The sequence below is a fragment of the Myotis brandtii genome, unplaced genomic scaffold (assembly GCF_000412655.1).
Source record: "Myotis brandtii unplaced genomic scaffold, ASM41265v1 scaffold63, whole genome shotgun sequence".
NCBI classification, from domain to species: domain Eukaryota; kingdom Metazoa; phylum Chordata; class Mammalia; order Chiroptera; family Vespertilionidae; genus Myotis; species Myotis brandtii.
Window position 1 is genome coordinate 2,430,121 of NW_005370411.1, and position 21,182 is coordinate 2,451,302.

At 38.4% G+C, this 21,182-nt stretch overlaps 1 protein-coding gene across 9 annotated transcripts in view; it reads left to right on the forward strand.

Moving 5' to 3' along the window:
- Window positions 1-21,182, forward strand: part of ABI3BP (ABI family, member 3 (NESH) binding protein) — a 259,187-nt gene that overhangs the window by 177,358 nt on the left and 60,647 nt on the right. For 8 of the 9 annotated variants that reach the window (XM_005880197.2, XM_014528314.1, XM_014528308.1 and 5 more), the window contains 6 exons: window positions 2,539-2,613; window positions 6,415-6,489; window positions 13,952-14,011; window positions 14,601-14,648; window positions 15,438-15,518; window positions 17,580-17,657. In XM_005880197.2, coding sequence (XP_005880259.1) covers window positions 2,539-2,613; window positions 6,415-6,489; window positions 13,952-14,011; window positions 14,601-14,648; window positions 15,438-15,518; window positions 17,580-17,657 — 417 coding nt within the window. The remainder of the gene's footprint in view (window positions 1-2,538; window positions 2,614-6,414; window positions 6,490-13,951; window positions 14,012-14,600; window positions 14,649-15,437; window positions 15,519-17,579; window positions 17,658-21,182) is intronic. The other variant, XM_014528309.1, reaches the window with a different exon arrangement.

The window sequence follows — 21,182 nt, forward strand, 5'->3', positions numbered from 1 at the left end:
TAGTCTTTACGGTGTGGCTGAAAAACACCTTTCAGCTGCTGTGCAAGTGTTTAACATGGGAAATAGTAATGTTTCTGGGGAAGACCACTTATATTCCATTTAAATATAAATAGATATCCTAATTTTAAGTACTTAATCATCTTGACTAGTTTTACAAGTTCTGTGGTCATGTATTAACAGAAACAAGTTTCACCACACAATCCAGATAAAAGGTATTACTGGCCTGTCACCTTGTCATTATCCGGTCCTTTACTTCTTTCCACTCCTTCCTGCAGTGGTTTGACCATTTCACTGCATGCAAATAAGAGAAGCTGAAATCAAACCAGTGACTTTGAAAAATCATAAAAGGTTTACTTGATGGTGGAGTTGGAAATTAAGAAAAACAAGTCATTAACATCAATAACTAAATATGCTTCTGATTATAAGGAAAAGTCCTCTCAATATTTATAGACTCTCTTGGAATAGGAGTTGATTACAAATAAGTCCAAACTTGTGTTTTGATTGCCATCTGACTTTTTATATGGCTCTATTTCCAAAGATAGAGCTATTTATTTTACTCATTGTTCACAGAAACATCCTATTAAATATTGAATCTGTGTCAGTTATCTCAAGCTTTTTGAAGTTTATTGTTTTTAATCGCTGTAATAATTAAATTATTGAAATGTTTAAATGTGAATACTATTAGTGATTCTTATCTCTTTCTGAATCATTTTTGTGGCATTGCCTCATGATATGCCTTTACCTGCAAACTATTTTTCCTATTCCCTGGAGGAAGCAAATAGCCTGTCAGGAACCTCAGCAAGCAAGGAAGTTGGGAGTTGGGAAATCATAAAGCTGAAAAAAACTCTAGAATCAGAGAATCTTAGAATTGGAAGGGCTCTTTAAAAATTCTGTACCTTTGCATGCATATTAGCATAACCAATGAACACAGACACTGGGGTGGTGGGGGCTTGCCCAGGGTGGGAATGGCTTGGTGGGGGAGTGGGGGTCAGTTGGGGAAAAAGGAGACATACGTAAAACTTTAGTCAGCGGTTCTCAACCTGTGGGTCGCGACCCCTTTGGAGGTCAAACGACCCTTTCACAGGGGTCTCCTAAGACCATCCTGCATATCAGATATTTACATTATGATTCATAACAGTAGCAACATTACAGTTATGAAGTAGCAACAAAAATAATGTTATGGTTGGGTCACAACATGAGGAACTGTATTTAAAGGGCCAGAAGGTTGAGAACCACTGCTTCAGATGAATAAATAAATAAATAAATAAATAAATATTCTGTACCTTTTGATGGAGATCCTGCGGCTGTCACCCAGTGATTAGCAAAGGGAGCTCTAACGCTCCAGGTTGCAGGCTCCTAAACCAGTGTAACCTCCAACATATCCTGGTGTTTATCTCTCTGCAGGCAAGAAGATTCCACTAAGACCATTGCATGCCTTGCATATTTTGACTTAGTTTCCTGAGGAAGTCTCTGAAGACTCTAGAAACTTCTAGTATCTAATAGTTCTTATTTTCAGCAATCTTTTTGTAAGGTACCTGGAACTCCCTGACCTTGGAAAACATTTTGTTTATTCTTACCCTCTTACACCAGATACACTTTAGTCCAACTAAATGAGATGTTTCCACAAACTGCAACCTTGCATTTGATAATTCCTTTTCCCCAGCAGCATAGACTGTTCATCTCCTTGGTGAAGAAATAATTGGTTTTTATACCGAGTGTCCTAGAACGCCTTTGGGAATTGCCCAGCGAAGGAATGACTTTCTTCAGTAATCTTTTGTTTTCATTTCTGTTCAATTTCTCTTCCTCAATATGACCAATAAAAATTATTTTCTTTAATAAGATTAATTTTTCCATCAGCACTTGCTACTAAAATACATTCATTTTTTTCTAGGTATATTTGGAATGTGACATGCTAACTTTTTTTTTTAAGAAATTGTATCTATTTGCACTCAAAATATGTATTATACTGGGATAATCTGATAAAATGGTGTAAACGTGTAAGGATGAATACTTGTTATTATGAAATTTATTTTAACCTGTTTAAAAGGTACTTAAAGTAGATGTTTCTAGAATTCTAACAGCTTCATTTGCCAGCTGAATATCTTGAATATCGTTTAATGTTCCCTCTTGTTTTGTTTTCTGTTGTAACAAGAAATTATCTTCCTATACTTCACAGCTGTTTGGAAGATTTAACTGCATGAATTGCTGTGTATGTAGCTCATCAGTCACTCGACAAACATCTCTGAGAGCCTAGAGCAGTGGTCGGCAAACTGCGGCTCACGAGCCACATGCGGCTCTTTGGCCCCTTGAGTGTGGCTCTTCCACAAAATACCACGTGCGGGCGCGCATGTACAGTGCGATTGAAACTTTGTGGCCCATGCGCAGAAGTTGGTATTTTGTGGAAGAGCCACACTCAAGGGGCCAAAGAGCCGCATGTGGCTCGCGAGCCTCAGTTCGCTGACCACTGGTAGAGGCTGTTAAATAACTGTGATTCTTGCAAGAGCTCAAGAGCTCCAAGCCTTATGTCCTTTCTTTTAGCTCCCAAGCAGACAGCGCGCACTCCTCCCAAAGCAAAAACATCTCCACGTCCAAGAGTCCCTCAGACACAGCCAGGTAAATACATATTTTACATTCTAACCTGAAAAGTTTGATGTTAGTGAAGTTGTTCTGCTGAATTATTGTGAGTTGGGTTTTTTAACCCTTGTAAAACAGGTCTTCCATTGAAACCTGATAAATATTTACATTTACTTTTATACTGAAAAGTGTATTTTTGGAATAAGTTATTCCAGAAAGTTCCCTAATATTGTATTATTTTGAGTGGGGATGGAGAGGAATGGAATTTCTTAAGAGTGACCTGTCTACTCTCTCTGCCTTTTCCAGCTTGAGAATCCCTAATGCTTCCATGGTCCTTGAATGGGCCTCCTCTTGCCAATCACCTAGTTTTGTTTTTTTTAAGTTTTCAGTAGATTTTATTTAGCATTAATGTCATGAAGAATAAACATATATGTCCTCTCCAATAACATAACAATTATATTATATTGCTTTGGTTGTTTTGCTGTAAAATTTTGATAAGGACCCAAATAAGATTCATTATAAACTATTTTTTTATTCTGTTCAAGAAGCTCTCATTTGAATGTTTAACTCTTAACCAACTCTTCTCTAATTTCTCCAACTACCTCAGCCAATCTCCATGTTGGAATACCATAAACTCGACATGCCTCAAAGAAAGCTTATTGTTTTTCCACCTTTCCGTTACACCTGTGACAGGTTCTCACCACTTTATATCTGATTCTTACCTCTCTTTCTCACCCAGCCTCTGTAGCTCATCTGTTACTAAGTATGGGACATTCTAGCATTGGTGCCTTCTCCACGCATCTACCCAGTCATGCCTAGTCTATTGTCATTGATCAACTGATCTCCTGTGTCTCTTCTCTTCTAATTTCAAATATGTCACCCCTTCATGCTGAAATGGTTGTTTAATTCATTTAATCATTCAACAAATATTTATTGCATTCTGACCATGTGCCAGGCAATGCACTAAACACTAGGAATGTGAAACAAAATTGAATCCTTCCATGGTCAAGGGAGTTACAGTCTAGGCCAGTCACCTAAATTTAAATTTATCACTTATACATGGTCTGCTTCCAAAAATGGGAAAGGAAAACGTTAGCAGGTAGCAGTTCTGAATTCCCACCACAAATCCTTTAATCATAGCTCAGTATCCCTATTGAAAGAAAAAGCTATATATTTTGGCATGGTCTTTAAGGTCTGATTCTGAGAGAAAGTTTACCTGTTATTTTTTTCTTTAAAAGGAAATTCCTTAAAAGTAGATTCTATGTTCACATCTAGCTCATTTAAATCTGCTTTAATGTACTTCAAAATGTGTATTACTTAATTACTAAAATTTTGATATGAAAATAATATGGGTATGATATATAAGTATATGAGGGTAACAAGACAACAATCTCTTAATAGAATGAGAAATTTAAAATAATGACAATAAATACATGTGTAACATTAATATATAAGAAATACTGGGGGGAAGAATTAATGATTAATGAATAGAATAGGAATAAAAAACAAAGCAAGTAGATTAAATTTATGCATAGGAAACCGAAATCTAATTTTAAAAATAAATCAATTCAAATCACATGAGGATTCTCTCAATTTTTTATTTGAATATAAAGCATAGAACAAAAGTAACAGAAAAAGGAGAAATGGAAATAAATAAGAAAGCATGAAAGTTTAATGAATGTTGAAAAATAAGAGTAGAGATGAAAAATAAGTGCTTGGAGTTAAGACAGTGGGAATATAAATTCCTGGTTAGTAAAATTTAAAAAAAAATAAAAGAGATATGAAGTAACAAGGAAGACATTCATAATTTTCTTTTTGAGCTGTACTCTCTACATATAGAAATATGGAATAATAAATTAGCAGCTTACTCTAAATTTCCATTATTATACTATATTCAAAGTTTCAAATTTGTTTGATTTGGACCATTAGCCAAGCTTCCTCCACAAGATATGCAGCTTCAGAATGATAGAGTCATAAGCTCAATGCATTACACTCTCTACATCTGAAACCCTTGAGTGTCTGCCAAACAAGCAACAGAGCCTCCTGATTCTGTCCCAACTCAGGCGACTAATTCCCAATCCATTAGCATCTCCCATAGCAAATAGCTGCAATCAAATATGTCTGGCTTTGCTGGTGATACTTAATGCAAGGGAACAATTTGTAAAATTGATCGGGAAAAACGAAATACATTCTAATTATTCCTCTTAAAAGTGGATGAAATTAGGATCTCTCTTACCCAAGAGAACATGATCTTACCTAATAAATCCCAGTAATATCTTGGGTTTTATAGTCTTTCTAGAATGCTTATGTATGTATTCGTATGTATTACTAAATATTTCAAAGACAGATATTCAAATTCTAGTACTTCCCCTCTAGCCCTTGGCTAGCTTTTTATGGACTCCAAAAGGCTTTCGGGATGGGAGAATGTCCTGCTCACATGTATAATACCAAATGCAAATTACTATTGTTGGGCTGTAAGGGTATCACCTGACAATAGTGTATACACATGTGTTCATCCACCACTTTTTTAGGATGAAATTCTTTAAATGGACATGCCAGCTTTCTTCTTATTTATACATGAATTATGTTTATAAATTAGATGGCAAAATTTAAATCTATATTTGCCATTGAAGGCAAAGTGAGATAAAAAAAATTTGGAACAAATCATGAAGAATATTTTGTTATTAAATAAAGATTTGATTTTTGAATTTCTATATTCATAGGTAATACTTAATAATCCCATTATTAATTGTATACCTAGAAATCTTATAATCATCCAAACTATAGGTGTTCCTAGTTTTTGTAGGAGCAAAGTGAAAATTAGAATGTTCTCAGATCCTTCAATGTCAACTTTGTAAAGATTTTTCTAGAAATGGAGAAAAAAAATTTATAGTAGTAGAGTTTTCACATCACTCCCACATTTAATTCTCACAATCATCCTTTGAGTTAGCACAGATTTGTCATTGCCTCATAAAAATGAGAAACAAGTTAAAATGTGACATGCAGAACTTGGATATAGAGAATCCAAGTGTTTGGACCTAATGATAATGTCTGGACCTCAGCTTTAGCTCAAGTCTTTTCTCTGGTACTTAATAACTATGTGACCTCAGGCAGATAGTCATCAACCCAGATCTTTAAAGTGAAGCTGATAGCTCCTTCCTCCCAACATTTTGATAAGAACCAAAGGGCATAATCTTTATGAAAGCATTTTTGAAATTGTAAAATGCGCTATAAATAAATTAGTTTTTTTTTCCTGGTATCTATCACATTAGCACCTGTTACAAAGGAACAGTTGTAGAAAGACAATTTTAGTTTGCAAACATGTTCATTTAAAGGTTTATTTGGAACTGAAGAATTGCAGGAAGAACAGAGTGCCAGCCCACCCACTCCATCCCTTCCATGCTCACTTCCCTTTCTGCTGTGGCCCGATTTGACTTTAAGCTTCTCTTTTTCTTATTCATGCTTCATGGGCTTCTACTCTGACTCATTGAATTCATCTTCAAAGAAGACATAGGCTATGTGTGTGTTGTGGGGGAGGGGTGGGAAGGCAAGCAAACATCTAGAAAAGAAGAATATTCTTTCATTAATTTGGTAATCTCTTCTGAAATGAAGATTTTTAAATGTTCTCCATCCTGCTTAGTCAAATTTTGCATTTCTTAGATTTCATTTTCTACAAGCATCTGGAAATCTAACTGATCTATTTTTAGAGCTTGAGGTTTATTTTTCTACCTACCATTTTCCAATTTTTTTTATTGTCAGGCTTACACTTTGTCAAATCTTATGTGTTAAGCATGACCAGGAGATGCTGACAGAACTCATGATCCGAGTTCTCTCTTTCAGCTCCTAAGGTGTTCCAGCGTGTTACTTCAAAACCAAAAATGTCACCAAGGCCAGAAGCGTCATATACTCCACCTGGTAAATGTTTTATTTCATATTTGAGCCAAATGCATTCTATTGTCACACTCTGCTGCAATGAGACAGAAGAGCTCGTTGGATATGAGGTCAATATTTCACTTATGTTCAGATAGCATGTTGTATCATACATGGCACGATCATTTCAAAGGTTTCATAGGACTTCTCTAAGTGCTCATATAGTAAGCTATTTACACAATCAAAAAGCAGAGACTTATGCCAAGAATAAAATGTTTCTTTTAGAATTAAAGTTCCCTTATCTTCTGCCTTACCAAAAAAAAAAAAAATGACCTGCCAATACTAACTCTGCTGTATTCCAATGTTCCACCAAAATAAGATAAAGAATTCAAAATTTTCCCCCAAAAAATGATAAAATTATGTTTTTACAAACAAAAGAAATTATGTTTAACCATTCTTGGGTTTAGAAATTTAACACTATCCAGCACTGAGTGTTTTTTCTGTTTGTTTGCTTGTTTGTTTTTTCTGTCAAATTCTTTTACCAGTTCATGGAGCAATAGCTTGGGTTCAGAAAAAAAATTGTTACACACACACACAAAATAAAGATTTTTTTAGCTATAAATTTATATCTTGCCTATCACTTGAGAAGGCCTTTGGTCCATTTATGAGGAATAATGTCATATTTGCGAGAGTAGCCAGGGTGGGGACTGCAAGGATCAGACCTTTTCTGGGTCTCGCCACCAGTGCTCCAGGTCTTCAAGTGGCCTTAAGAACTGTTAGCTGAACAGTTGCGTAATAAGCAAAACTAACACATTTTTAACTAGAGTACCTGGGAAATACTATCAGTTTTTTTCTCTTTCTTTTTAAAGATCCAATTATTATAAATTCCTAGTGCTCCTAGAAGCATATCGACCATTCCCAGGACCAAAAGTATTTCTAATCTGTGTCTTGAAATGATGGCATTTTGGAAGCAGGTCTGAATTCAGTTGCTGTAGTGTTTTCAGATTGTGAGTGGGAGGAGGGTGTTGTTGCTAGGGAATTATCTGGTTGTTGCAGGTGGTGGTAGGCTAGGGAGGGGCTCCTTGGCCCTGAAGCCTGGAATTTAAATTTGTATCACTAAACCGGCAGCCAACATTGTAAATGCCAATTAAACACACACACACACACACACACACACAACGATGATCTTCCCACTTGCAAAAGATTGGCTTCTTATTTTCAATTGTGGGGAAAAAAAGTAACAGAAATTGAGTTACTACAAATAACAGCAGTAGATCTGAGTGATATTACTCACTTTTCTTTTTCAAGAGAGAAAGCAATACTATTGGTCCTGATGTTACTTGATCTCATTAAACCACTATATCAAATGAACTTTTTTTATTCTTTTAAAATGTATATTTTTTTTCAATTAATGTGCCTTAATTGTACGAAACACCTTTGTTTTCACAGAAATCCTAGCCTGTAAGTGAGCAGTGAAACAACAGTACAAACAGTTCCTATGGAGCCTCTGCCGGGCTTACTCTGTTAATTCTCTAAATCCAGTAATCCAGTTAGAATTCTGTCTCTAGATCTGGTGTTGGTCCCACTGATCTGTATTCATCAGGGAGTTCCCTGGTGCTCCAGGGACGTGAGGTCTATAGGAATAATCATGAGGCTACTGTTACTATGTTTCAAACAAGTGTTCAAACAACCTAGATCCTGTTGTGTTCAAACAGTTTCTGGGTTGTGTGTAGGCTCAGGTTTGCCTCCTGATAAACTCAAGACCTTGTTTATAGGCTCCTGATGGTTATTTCCCCAAAACAGAGGTAAATTACGTATGTACTTAATATTTATTGATATCCTAGAGAAATAGATGCTCTGTAAAAGTCTAAAAAATGCAAAATGTGCTGAAATCAGGACAGTTATGTTTTATCACAATGTTTACCTCAAAATTTATACTGAGAGCTATCAGTGGTAGCAAAGTTGAATTTTTAGACCTGGATCCGATTTGCTGGGAGCAAACCAGGAAGAAAATCTAGATTTCTGCAAGCTATGCAATCCTCGCAGCTGTTCTGCGTAAACCGCTCTTTTTGGCAAATTCTAACTTGCAGTCACACTGCAGCACATTTGCACTTAGGAAGTAAGGGAGTGATGCTGAAATGCCTTTGAGATGGAATTGCTAGGGCCTAGAACCCTAGCCAATGACTGAATGGTGTTAGGGAGAGAAGGATGGCCCTGCAGGAAGGAGTAAAGCTTGTGTTCAGATGTGCTGGGTTTGCAGGGCCAGTAGGATGTTCCAGTGGAAATATCTGACTGGTGGTTGACATGTATTTCAGGATATCTAAACAGAAGTCAAGCTGTGGGATGTAGATTTGGGAGTCGCCTGCATAGAAGGTTCTTAAATCTTGTGAGTGGATGACATCATCCAGGAGAAAGGACAGACTGAGGAAATAAGAGGTCAGACATCAAAGCCTTGGGCAGCACAGTTCTTTATAGGAGGAGTGGGCAGAGGAGGAGGAGCCAGCAGACAGGAGAGTCCCAGGGAAGATGGATCAGGAGGTGAGGCAGCAAAGGGTGGTCAGCTACGCCTGTGAGCGGTCAGAATAGCTGCTGGACTTGATAGTTCAGGTGCTCAAACCTGTATCTGAAAACCATGGTCTGATGTTTTGGAATTCAGCAATTTTCAGGTTGCAAGCATATTAATGTGTCTGCCGTGAGAAGTATGAAGAGTCATACTACACAAGACACATAAAAACTGCAAAGAGGCCAGTTCTAGTTAGGTTTTGCTGTGAAATAAGTTTGGTTGTTTGTTTGTTTTTAATTTTTCGGTTTCAGAGCATTTTGAACTTCAAAACCATGGGTGAGGAATCGTGCACAGGTCCATGGTTGTAGAAGGTCAGTGCAGTGGAAGCCAGACCACAGTGGATGGAGGAGATGTAATTGAGAGACCAGGATGCAGAGGCAGATAGAAGGTTTTGATTAAAGCAGTGGTTCTCAACCTGTGGGTCGCGACCCCTTTGGGGGTCGAACAACCCTTTCACAGGGGTCACCTAAGACCATCGGAAAACACATATATCTACACTAATAAAAGAGAAACATGGTAATTAGCGTACGACCGCTACCCTTCCCATTGGCTAATCAGCATATCCTTATGCAAATTAACTGTCAGCCAAGATGGTGGCCGGCAGCCATGCACTGAAGCGAACAGGGAGGCTTGCTTCCTCCAGTGATGGCGAACTCCAACGTTCCCCGCCGGCCTCTTAACTGCAACTCTAAGCAACTATGTTGCAAATATAGAAGCTAAACAAAACCCCAGAAACCAGCTTTCAGTCAACCAGGCTTCAGCCAGCCGGACCGCAACATTGTTTCAAATACAGAAGGTAAACAAAGGCCAGCTTTCAGCAGCGAGGCCACAGAGCTAAAGCCGGCTCAGAATAAAAGAAAAAAAAAAGAAAAAAAGGAGCAGTTGGGAGCTTCAGTCACCCGCCAACCTGAAAACGGCCCTCAGCCCCTCAGCCAGCCTGGCCAGGCACCCCAGTGGGGACCCCCACCCTGAAGGGGGTGTGACCAGCTGCAAACAGCCATCATCCCCTCATCCAGGCTGGCCAGGCACCCCAGTGGGGACCCCCACCCTGAAGGGTGTGTGACCAGCTGCAAACAGCCATCATCCCCTCATCCAGGCTGGCCAGGCACCCCAGTGGGGACCCCCACCCTGAAGGGTGTGTGACCAGCTGCAAACAGCCATCATCCCCTCATCCAGGCTGGCCAGGCACCCCAGTGGGGACCCCCACCCTGAAGGGGGTGTGACCAGCTGCAAACAGCCATCATCCCCTCATCCAGGCTGGCCAGGCACCCCAGTGGGGACCCCCACCCTGAAGGGGGTGTGACCAGCTGCAAACAGCCATCATCCCCTCATCCAGGCTGGCCAGGCACCCCAGTGGGGACCCCCACCCTGAAGGGGGTGTGACCAGCTGCAAACAGCCATCATCCCCTCATCCAGGCTGGCCAGGCACCCCAGTGGGGACCCCCACCCTGAAGGGGGTGTGACCAGCTGCAAACAGCCATCATCCCCTCATCCAGGCTGGCCAGGCACCCCAGTGGGGACCCCCACCCTGAAGGGGGTGTGACCAGCTGCAAACAGCCATCATCCCCTCATCCAGGCTGGCCAGGCACCCCAGTGGGGACCCCCACCCTGAAGGGGGTGTGACCAGCTGCAAACAGCCATCATCCCCTCATCCAGGCTGGCCAGGCACCCCAGTGGGGACCCCCACCCTGAAGGGGGTGTGACCAGCTGCAAACAGCCATCATCCCCTCATCCAGGCTGGCCAGGCACCCCAGTGGGGACCCCCACCCTGAAGGGGGTGTGACCAGCTGCAAACAGCCATCATCCCCTCATCCAGGCTGGCCAGGCACCCCAGTGGGGACCCCCACCCTGAAGGGGGTGTGACCAGCTGCAAACAGCCATCATCCCCTCATCCAGGCTGGCCAGGCACCCCAGTGGGGACGCTTTAATTATGTTCAATTTATAACAATGAAATTGGGGGTCACCACATTAGGAACTGTATTAAAGGGTCGCGGCATTAGGAAGGTTGAGAACCACTGGGTTAAAGGATGAGAGCAAGAGAGGGATGGTGTGACAAAGGAGCCATGTCAGGGGATGACTTTTTTAAAGATAGTGAGGCATTTGATCTGTTTTACAGGTAGAGGGGAAGAAATTGATGGACAAATGGAAATATGGACTATTGGAGAAAAATATAAAATAATAGAAATAATGGAAAGTAAAAGGTCCCAGAGACATGGGAGGGAGCGTGGCCCAAGACCCCAGGTTGAGCTTGCAAAGTGGCCTCCAAAATAGCAGGGAACCTGCTTCCTCTCAGACTGGACCTCAGGGAACAAGGTCAGAATAAAGGGATAGAGAGCTGGAGGTGGAAGAGTGTGTAGCCTGCATGTATTACTTTGCTATGGGACCAGTCTCTTTGTAGCCTGTTGCAGGGTAAACCTTATTGCAGATTTCATATTTCGCCATCTTTGTCAGGGAATAACATATTGATTCTCTCACCTGGCATAACATCCAGTCACATTCGTTTTCATTTGTCCATATTAGACATGTTCCTCATAATTGTCGTGTGTTAGTTGAACTTTTCTCTGGAGCGGTGCCCTTTATTCAAAAAGATAGTTCATTTCATTGATTGTTTCATTAATATACATGGTAAGTTAGTTAATATAACTGAGTCCAAAATATGATAATGGTAAATATTCTTATAAGGAAACCAAAAGTTTTCTCTTAAAAAAAATTGTGATTATTTACATTGTTTCCCCCAGCATGGAAGGTTTAGGTTTTAGGCATCATGCCCTTTTTTAATGTAATACACAGAGGCATGCACATGGGGGAAAAGGAAAAAAACAACAACTTGCATTTCTTGAAGCTGCAACTGACCAAGCAAGAGAGTAATTCATAACGCTTTCCCATGAATATTTCTATATTTTTTCTCTCCACTGATTTTAGCTGCTTTAGAAAGCCTGCTGTGGCAGTTTATTAAATCATCACTTCATGGTTACCAAGTGCCAATCGCAGCAGCAGGAATCCACATTACCCCAACCCAAATTCCCCAGGCAACTGAAGCAGTAGCGAGGAATGCATTTACAATATGGTGGATTCATTGGTTGCACATTTCTTCTGGGTCTCCTTTCCTTAATCCCAGCTCCCTCTGTATAGTCTAACACTGTAACCAATTAGGTTATTTATAAACTACTGGCACTTTGTATAGTCATGACCTTCACAGACCCAAATCCAAGTACCTTCTCCTTCACCCTCCAGATAAACATTTAGTTTGATTTATAACATGAAATTCCTCATATTTTACCATTTGAATTCCCCAAAATACTACACAGCAAAGGTGAAACAGTCACTGTAATGATGGGTTTTCTCTAACTTTGACAACCACTGATCTTTTTGAATTTGTCTTTTTCCTTCCAAAATAAAATCCAGATTTTTTAAATTCCCCTGGATATTACCTTTTAGTTTATAGAAGTTCTAATTGAGTCAAGTTTCTTTCCAATGTACCAAATTCCACTACTGTAATTTCAGTGGTAGTTAGCAGCCTACACTAAGAACAGATATGATATGTGCCTTAAATATGATCCCCCAAAGCAATAAAAAGTGAATGTCCATTTTATATAACCTATTTTAAACTAATGGTAAAGTGGTGCTTGGCCACCTGATACAAAGGTTTTTTTCATTTTTCTCTGAGGCAGAGTTCTAGCCTGAACTCTAATTATTTTTCCTCAGCATCATATAAGATGCAAGAAAATTACACTGCCTGCAAAGGGACTCTGGTATTTATGAAATCTTTGGAGTGGCAGGAAAGAAAACCTTTCAGTGAGAGAGCAGGGCTGAGAGGGATCTCCTTGTGGGGAAACTGAGTCAAAGAAGCACATTATCTTGCTCTTGGAAGAAGACTTTGCCATTGAAATCTGATTCTAGCAATAGGCAAATCCCCCTGAAATTTGCCCCACTGAGAAACAAGGTATCAAATTCTCAGCCTACTGTTTTATTTTGTTAAAATAGAATAGGACAAAGGTATCAAAAATATACTTGATACCAGGTACTGAATATGAATAGGTTTATTGTAACGCTGACATTTTCATATTCTCACTAGAGGCCCGATGCACAAAATTCATACAAGAGTAGGCCTTCCTTCCCCCGATTGCCGGCACCGGCTTCCCTCTGGCACCTGGGACCGGGGCTTCCCTCGCAGCCCTGGCTTCCTCCAGAAGGTCGTCTGGAAGGACATCTGGTCTAATTAGCATATTATGCTTTTATTATTATAGATATGTCAGGAGGCCCTGATACCTAATATACTAAAAGCCACATCACTAAGAATGCCAAAATGGCAACAATTATCTAGTATTTACTATGAAACAAGCACTCCATCAACTTTTCATGTGGTATTTCTTTTTTTTTTCATGTGGTATTTCTAATGAGAGACTGATTTCCTTTTACTGTTTTCTTTGCTTAATAACTGTTAGCGTCTTTTAAAATAAAACTTTGTTTTTCTCTTAGATATTCAAGACTTTTATCTTTCTTGCTATTTTCATCAATTTTTAGGCCATTTATGCACTTTATCTAAGATCATGTATTTTCTATTGCTATCAATGGAATTTTAGTATGAATATCAAATGGCCCCTAACCACTTACTTCAGGGAAAAACTGACTTTCTATTTTGAAGTCAACTTGAGGGAGACCTACCTTCTTGTGTTTAATTACATTAGTTATTTCCTCTTTTTTTCCCTTTCAAGGGAAGCTTCAAAATGAACTGTGACCAACTCTTTTCCACTCCCACTAGAACCTTCCTGAGACAGTACCATTTTTCCACTTTGAAAAGAACGGTATCTCCTCGCCTTGCTCCTTAGTCACTGTGAAAGCACGCTTGCCTCATTCTCGCTTTCCAGGATTGTGTATCTGTGGATTGTTTCAGTCCAGGCATGACATTTCAAGTACACAGTGTTTCGTAACCTTTTCTTTCAGTTCCAGGAGACGTGCTCCGTCCCCAGAAACCAGACCACGAAGTCTCTCAGAGAGAACCTGGTAAATGAGCCTTTTTATTTTCCCAATTAGGAAGTATATTTTTCAAAAATATTCTTGAAGTAAATATTTTTAATGATTGTAGATGTGGAAGACGTTTGAAAAAAGTATCAATATAAAAGGTGTACTTTATTTCTTTTTGGGAAGGGGGAATCATACAATCTGTTTGAATTTTTTTCCCTGGTTAACACTAGGGAACAATGTGCAATTAGTTTATTTTTCCTAGAAGTGTTTTCATTGAATAGGAAATCATGTTAGTAGTATAATGCCTAATTATTAGCTGAGCCAACCATTTACACCTTCTTTCAAAATGTAAATATAACTACATTCCAACTGTGCATGTACTTTGAAGTAAAACATGTAGGACTTGACTCAAAAATGTTCTTAAAGTGGCAGTGAATACAAAATTTAATGTTTTAACTAAACTGAGTTTCCTGAGTGGCATCTATAGATATAATTTTCTCATATTTATCATGGTTCTTAGAGAATTGTTAAATGTTCAAATGGATGCATGTAGAAACACATAAATTATTTTTACTTCACCAGGTAGTAATTCTCATGAATATGTTTCTTTGGTTTCCTTTTGGCCCAGTTCTGCAGCCCGTTACCTTTAGAATTGATCCGCCAGAGACAACAATAGGTAATGGCTTTCCCATATTGACCAAGTCTAATTGTTTTCCTTGCCATCATCAGGATTACAGGTCTTTCTCAAATGATCATATTGAAACATCATCTCTTTTCACAACCGTTTCATCATTTCATTCTCATTATCACTCTTTCCAAAATAGAAAAGTAAAAGCTTTGCTCTGAAGACCAGCTTAAGACAGCTCACTACCAAGCCCATCCTCACCTACCTCATTTATCCACATGTTCCAAATGACTCCCCCTCACTCATGCCCATCCAGTTAACATTTTCTGCTGGTTTAGTGGTTCTCAGCTGTAGTGTTACGATATACTAGCAATTTGTGAGCGTTACTGGCAAGTAATTATCATTAATATTGGTCAAAATACTAAAATTTGCCAATGGTTTATTTTTAAAAATAAACTTGAGCAGACCTGCGATGATTGTAGCAAGCACAACGATAATATCCTCACTCGTGTTGTAATCCTATGTGCTGTGTTGGGTGGGAGAACTACAGCTGACAGACTCAGGACCAGGACTGGCCCACACCCCATCTTGCCAGTATGGTCATGGAGTTTGTCAAGCATTGAATGGCATTTATTATCTATCCTAGTGGCAAAACTCAGTTGAGAACCATTCTTTCAATATTTCAGTCATTTTCCTAAGGTCCTGTGCACACTTTATTTTCTTCTCCATAACTCAAAGTTTTCCTTTTTCTGTTTCAAATAAAGGAATCTCATATGATACTCTGAGCTGGCACTGGCTTTTGAATCTAGGGATTGAAAACTTGGTGCTTATCTTTTGCAGCTCCTTTAGAGACCCGAAGCAGCCCTTTCATCCCTATGATTTCACCAAGTTCTAGTCAAGAGGATCTACAAACCGCTCTGGGTAAATTTTGTTTTGATATTTCAGTCCAGTGAGGACCTTCCTTCTAGGGCTTGCTCTTAAAGAAACCATATTACATTGTGCTCATGTTGTTTCCAAGCGATAGAGGCTTTCTTTCTACCATTATAGAAAACCTCCACTTCACTTGATTCTTTTACATTAATTGTATATTTGTCCTAATACTTATGGTGATTTTTAATATAAAATGGGAATGTTTTAAATCACCTTGAAAAATTTTCAAGTATTCTAAAAAGCAGAATGTTCCCAAAGTGTATCAGTGCTATATGTTTTATTGTTTCTTCTGTATTTGAAAGTGCATTTGAAAGAAAAATTGTATCTAGTATTTATTGAGTATTTTATGGCACAATGCTAAGCAATGGGAGTTTCAAAATAAAACTGTTTTAAAGATGGATCCTTCCCCTGGAGAACTTGCCCTGTAATATGAAAACAGGATTTAGGGATAGTGGTGCTTCCTGAGTGCCCCTGAGGATGCTACCTGTATTTTTAAATTTAAGCCACATGACAACGTTGGGAGGTAGGTTCTATTACTTGCCCCATTTTACAGATTAGAAAATTGAGGCATAGAGGGATTTAAAATTGTGGCCAAGTCACACAGCTAACGTCAGAGCCAAATTGGAACCCACACACTCAGTCACCAGAGCTTCTGGGATTCACCCCAGTGTTATGCTTTACAAATGAGTGTGATAGAGAAATGAGCAAACTACCTGCAGGCATCAGGGAAGGCTTCACAGAAGAGGTGACATTTGCACTGGGTGTTTAAGTTGCAGTGACAGTTGAAGTTAAAAATGCAAGGTCCTTTCAGGTTAAAGACAGATGGGAATGAGCACAGGGCAGACTGGCGGCCAGTCTAATGTGGTGAGCACGCAGGTCACAGGGAGAAAAGTTGATGGATGAGTCAGGACAATTGTTTGGGATGAGCTGGCCATGCTTTCGGGGAGTTCATAGTGGGAAATCCCAGTCTGCCTGACTCTTGGCTGAAAATGAACCAGAAAACAAGTGTTCCCAGCTTGTGATTTTTGGCTCCTTTGCCTGTCGATGCTACATCACACATGACTGTGTTTAAATTAGTGGCCTTATTTTTCTTTCTTCCTTCCCTTTTCAAATAAACTCATTCTTTATGTATGGCTGCTGAGACGAAGTTATGGGTCACATTTTAAAATAAAATTATTTTGGAGAAAAAAATTAAAAACTGAATGAGCAAATATAACCTGATTACCAAATATTCGTCTATTGTAGTCTAGGCCCACAAGGTCAAGATCACCCATGAAAATGAATCAAAAGTACTTTCAAGAACCCATGCCAGATAGGCTAATTATCCAACTTCCACTCCCTATTTTTTTAAATGTATTTTGCTTTATTGAAGCAAGAATCAGCACCTCTCATTTATCTCAAGTATCTCTCATGAGCCAAATCCAGATTATAAAACAGAACAGAAACACAAAAAAGATGACAGTATATTATTTGCACAAAGTTTTTCCTTGGATCCAGTATATGCCAAAGTGAACAATGTAATTTTCTGTCTGCATGATGTGGTAATGAGTCCAAGATAATATTGAAGGTGTAACTATTGCCATACTTATTTCTTTTTGAGGGAGTGGAGAAGGGGTCAGGAGAAGTGTGTCTATTTGTCAGTAAACATAAACTTTGCTTTTCACACGAGGAAAATAAAAGAAAATGTATTCTTATATGGTACAAATACACATAGTTTCATCTGATCTATTTCCTTTCCAGCTCACCTAAATAACTTGTGGAATAATTTATGGAATAGGAAAAGGACATGAAGGCGGTTAGGAGACACATCCAAGTATCATAACTTCCAGTATCATGAAATAATGATCCTGAGCTAAAAGATTTTTTAAAATCATTAAAATAATGAGTGCAAGAAGAGAGAAAATATAATAAATGGGAGTTACTAAAATCTACTATTAACTTTGAATTATTATGATTACTGGGCATACTGATAAATGCAATTTACCCTTTTATTATCACTTGTTTATAATGTTAATTATTTAAAGCAAGCCCTCTTACTGTGCTTTTCCTCAGCAGAAACAGACCAATCCACCCAAGAGCTCTTCACAACTAAGATTCCACGAACAACTGAATTGGCAAAGACAACTCGGGGTAATACTATTTTCCCACCTCTGTAGAGTAACTTCTTTTCTTCATTTTAAATTAGGAAATACAATTTCTTTACAGAATGTGATTTCTCATCACAGTGCATTACTTGATTTTTTTTTTCATTTCATAGGTGCAGGACATCAGCCAAATATTAATGTCCATATGACTATCAGTGAATGTCGGAAGACACGTTTTTTAGTTAGAGCTTTATTTTTGAGTGGATGGCTGATAACTAACAATGAAAGCTCTCTTTTGTTATTCCTTGATGGACCTTCATTTGCCTCATTTTCTATATCTGATAAATAAGAATCTTTATTAGCTTTCCTCTCCTCCACCCTCCACCACCCTCCTCTTTCTCTCCTTTTTTTTTTTTCTGTGCCCAACTTGCTGGACACATTGATATGTGGCCCAAGGAAGGAAACTAGGAAGAAGATATATCAGTTTTTAAAGATGATTTAATATTTAAATTTCCAGGAAACATTTCTCTGGAATGTCCATTTTTAATTTCTTCTTTTCTATGTTTTGGAAATTAAACTCGGCTACACAAACTTCTATCTCATCTTCATGCGTTCTGAAGGATGTTGTTGTCCTCTCTGCGTTATAATCATTGTGGATGTCCAGTATTTTTGTGTGTTCTTTCTTCCTTTTCCCCAAAATGACCCCTTTTGCCCATCTCTGCCTCTTTCATATGGAAGTTAGCCTAAAAAGCAAAAGCAAATATTTTTTAAGGAGTTAGAAGACAAATTTATTCTTTTGTTTATTATAATTTTGTTTGGGGTGGGGGGATTTTCCCCCCAAATAACCCCTTTTGCCCATCTCTGCCTCTTTCATATGGAAGTTAGCCTAAAAAGCAAAAGCAAATATTTTTAAGGAGTTAGAAGACAAATTTATTTTATTATTTTGTTTATTATAATTTTGGGGTGGGGGGATTTAATGAAAAAAATTTGAAATAATAAGAGCAAATGATAACAATAAAAGAAGTCTAACTTTATGGTGTATATTTTATAGTAAGTAGAGCAATATGTACTTATTCAATAAGTGTGACTGAACACTATGGCATAGGACAGTTCTCATAATTTTTCTAAATTATTTTTACTTATTTGGTTTAATTTTTATTATGTTTTAAATTATTATTTTATTGTTTGCTTTATCACCTTTCTACGTATTCACTTTTTTATTTATAAATCCACACAGAAGCCTAATATACTGACAGCCCTCCCACATCCTCATTAGTAACAGATGTTTAATCATGTTACATCCATACTCCACCCTCATTTTTGAATGTTTATTTTTTTATGTTTTTGCAAACTTCTTTCATGTCTGGCTTCATGGAAGATAGCTGGATTAATTTAATTAATAATCAAGCACATTAATTTTTTGCAGGAAAATAAATATGTACTTACACTAAGCAGAAAAAATAAAGACTATTCAGCGCAGGTCCTGTTACAATGAGAAAGCTTTCAGCTTTTTAGCGCTTTATAGGTTTCAGAATGGAGGATGAAAGATCATAGGGCTGTTCTTTAATTTTGCATTTTATTACTTTAATGGGAATATCATTATTGTGTTACTAGCATGAATGTATGTAGAATTTTTATCAAATTCCTTCTAAAACGTGGTTTTCTTAGATAGAAGTTTCACAGTTGATTGGATATATATATGTCCAGGATTTGATATCATTATATGAATTGTCTTAACATAGTGATATAACATACTACGTTTTAATTATTTTCTTATGTTCTGAGAATCCTTAGCTTAAGTCTCAGCTGCATTGCCTGGGAGTCGCACTTTTCTAGACTGTGCCAAGGATCTTGAGAGTGGCTCACCAGAGATTCATTTCCATGAGGTGACAAGGGACATCCTGGGAAAGAACCCATCTAAGGATGAGAGTAACAGCCACAACCTGGCCCAGCCCTATAGCCCTACCTGGGAGTAGAGGGACAACTTTTAGTCAAGGCAAGATGTGTGTCTCTAGGAGCACCTTTGGCCCAGTCCTCGTAAACGGCTGCCCGAGCTCTGTCGAAGGGGCGGCCAATCACCTGTTTTGTTTTGGATGTGCTGTGCTGTTTTATTTGTAACATCAAGCATCAGGAGCACAAGACAGCACAAAATACTCGGATATAGATTCTGTCGGGGTGAAATGGTTCCTCTTGAACTTCGCACTCTATGCGTGCCCTCCAATCCCTCAAACAGGGGGCCCAAGTGCTCCAAGGAAACTCCAGCACCTCCTCTGTGGCCCCTTTGCTCCATTATCTACTGAGACAGTTCCCTGAAGCACGCTACAACCCTGAATACTCAGACACTCCTGCTCTGCCTTTCTCATTGCCACCCATGGGAGAAATCCACTTGGCAGGTGCATTTGGGAAGCATTTTCATTATTTTACTGCTTGCAGCCCCTCATACTTACCCACCCAAGGAAAGTTGAATATACTCCTTCCCCTCTCCCTGTATCATTCACAGTGTTTCTCCAATAATCCCTGTTTGTTTAGTTTTAAAGTTCATTTTACATAGATTTTTATAGAACTATTCAGATATGAAGCCATCTTTTAAAGTTATTTTTATTATTGGTCACCAAAAACTACATGGAGATGATGTTTACATAGTTACATTGTCACAAAGCTCCTTTGTCATTTTTTTTTTTTAACTTTAAAACTGAAACCCTAGAGTAGATTTCTCAAGGCCATGAGATGTGTGAGTAACTCACAACCAAAACTTAAAATTATATTTTGGCTTTTTTTATAAAAGTTCTTTCTAGATTTAAGTAGAGACTGTGGAACAATAAAAAATCCTGTGACTTTGAAATAATGAATATAGTGCTGATTATCTTTGTGTTCTGCTCTAAGTCTCTTCTAACTAAAGTTTCTAAAATTTAAATTTCTTCTAAAATGAGACTAATAAGAACCATGATCATTGTAGTTCTTTAAGAGAAAGCAGTCTAACAGAAGAAATTAATATGAAAACCTGAAATATTATTATGTTGAATTGACAGATAATCCTATCATTCTCAAAGAAAATTAAAGAAAAACATGGGCTAATCATCATCACCCATTTTAGGGTGTGTAAGAATTCATATTTTATAGCATCGGTGTCTCTGTTCACTCTAGTTATTACACTTTGAGGGGCCCACACTGAATCCACAGAGAATATCAGTGTGTGTCTGCTGGTTTTGGCCTGAAATATGGCAAAATTCTGCTCATTGGTCTTCACATTGGAAGCTTATAAATGAGCTACATTATAATCTGTTTTGCAGGTGTTTTTTAACTTGTTAGGCAAAGCATTGCTGATTTATGGTTACATAAATACCCCCTCAAGATCTGAACAAAAGCAATGTAATTTACTTACAAGTTTGAAAAAAAGAATTTATTTTCTCCAGTCTTAGCTAAAGCATTACCAAGAAAGTTAAGTTAGGAGGCAGTGTGCTGTGTCAAGGGGGCAGAGGAGGGAAGGGAAGAACGGACAAATTCCTGTAGAATGCATATTTTAAAATCTTAGGAAGCAACCAACCTGAGTTTCTTGTGAATTTGCCTGTTT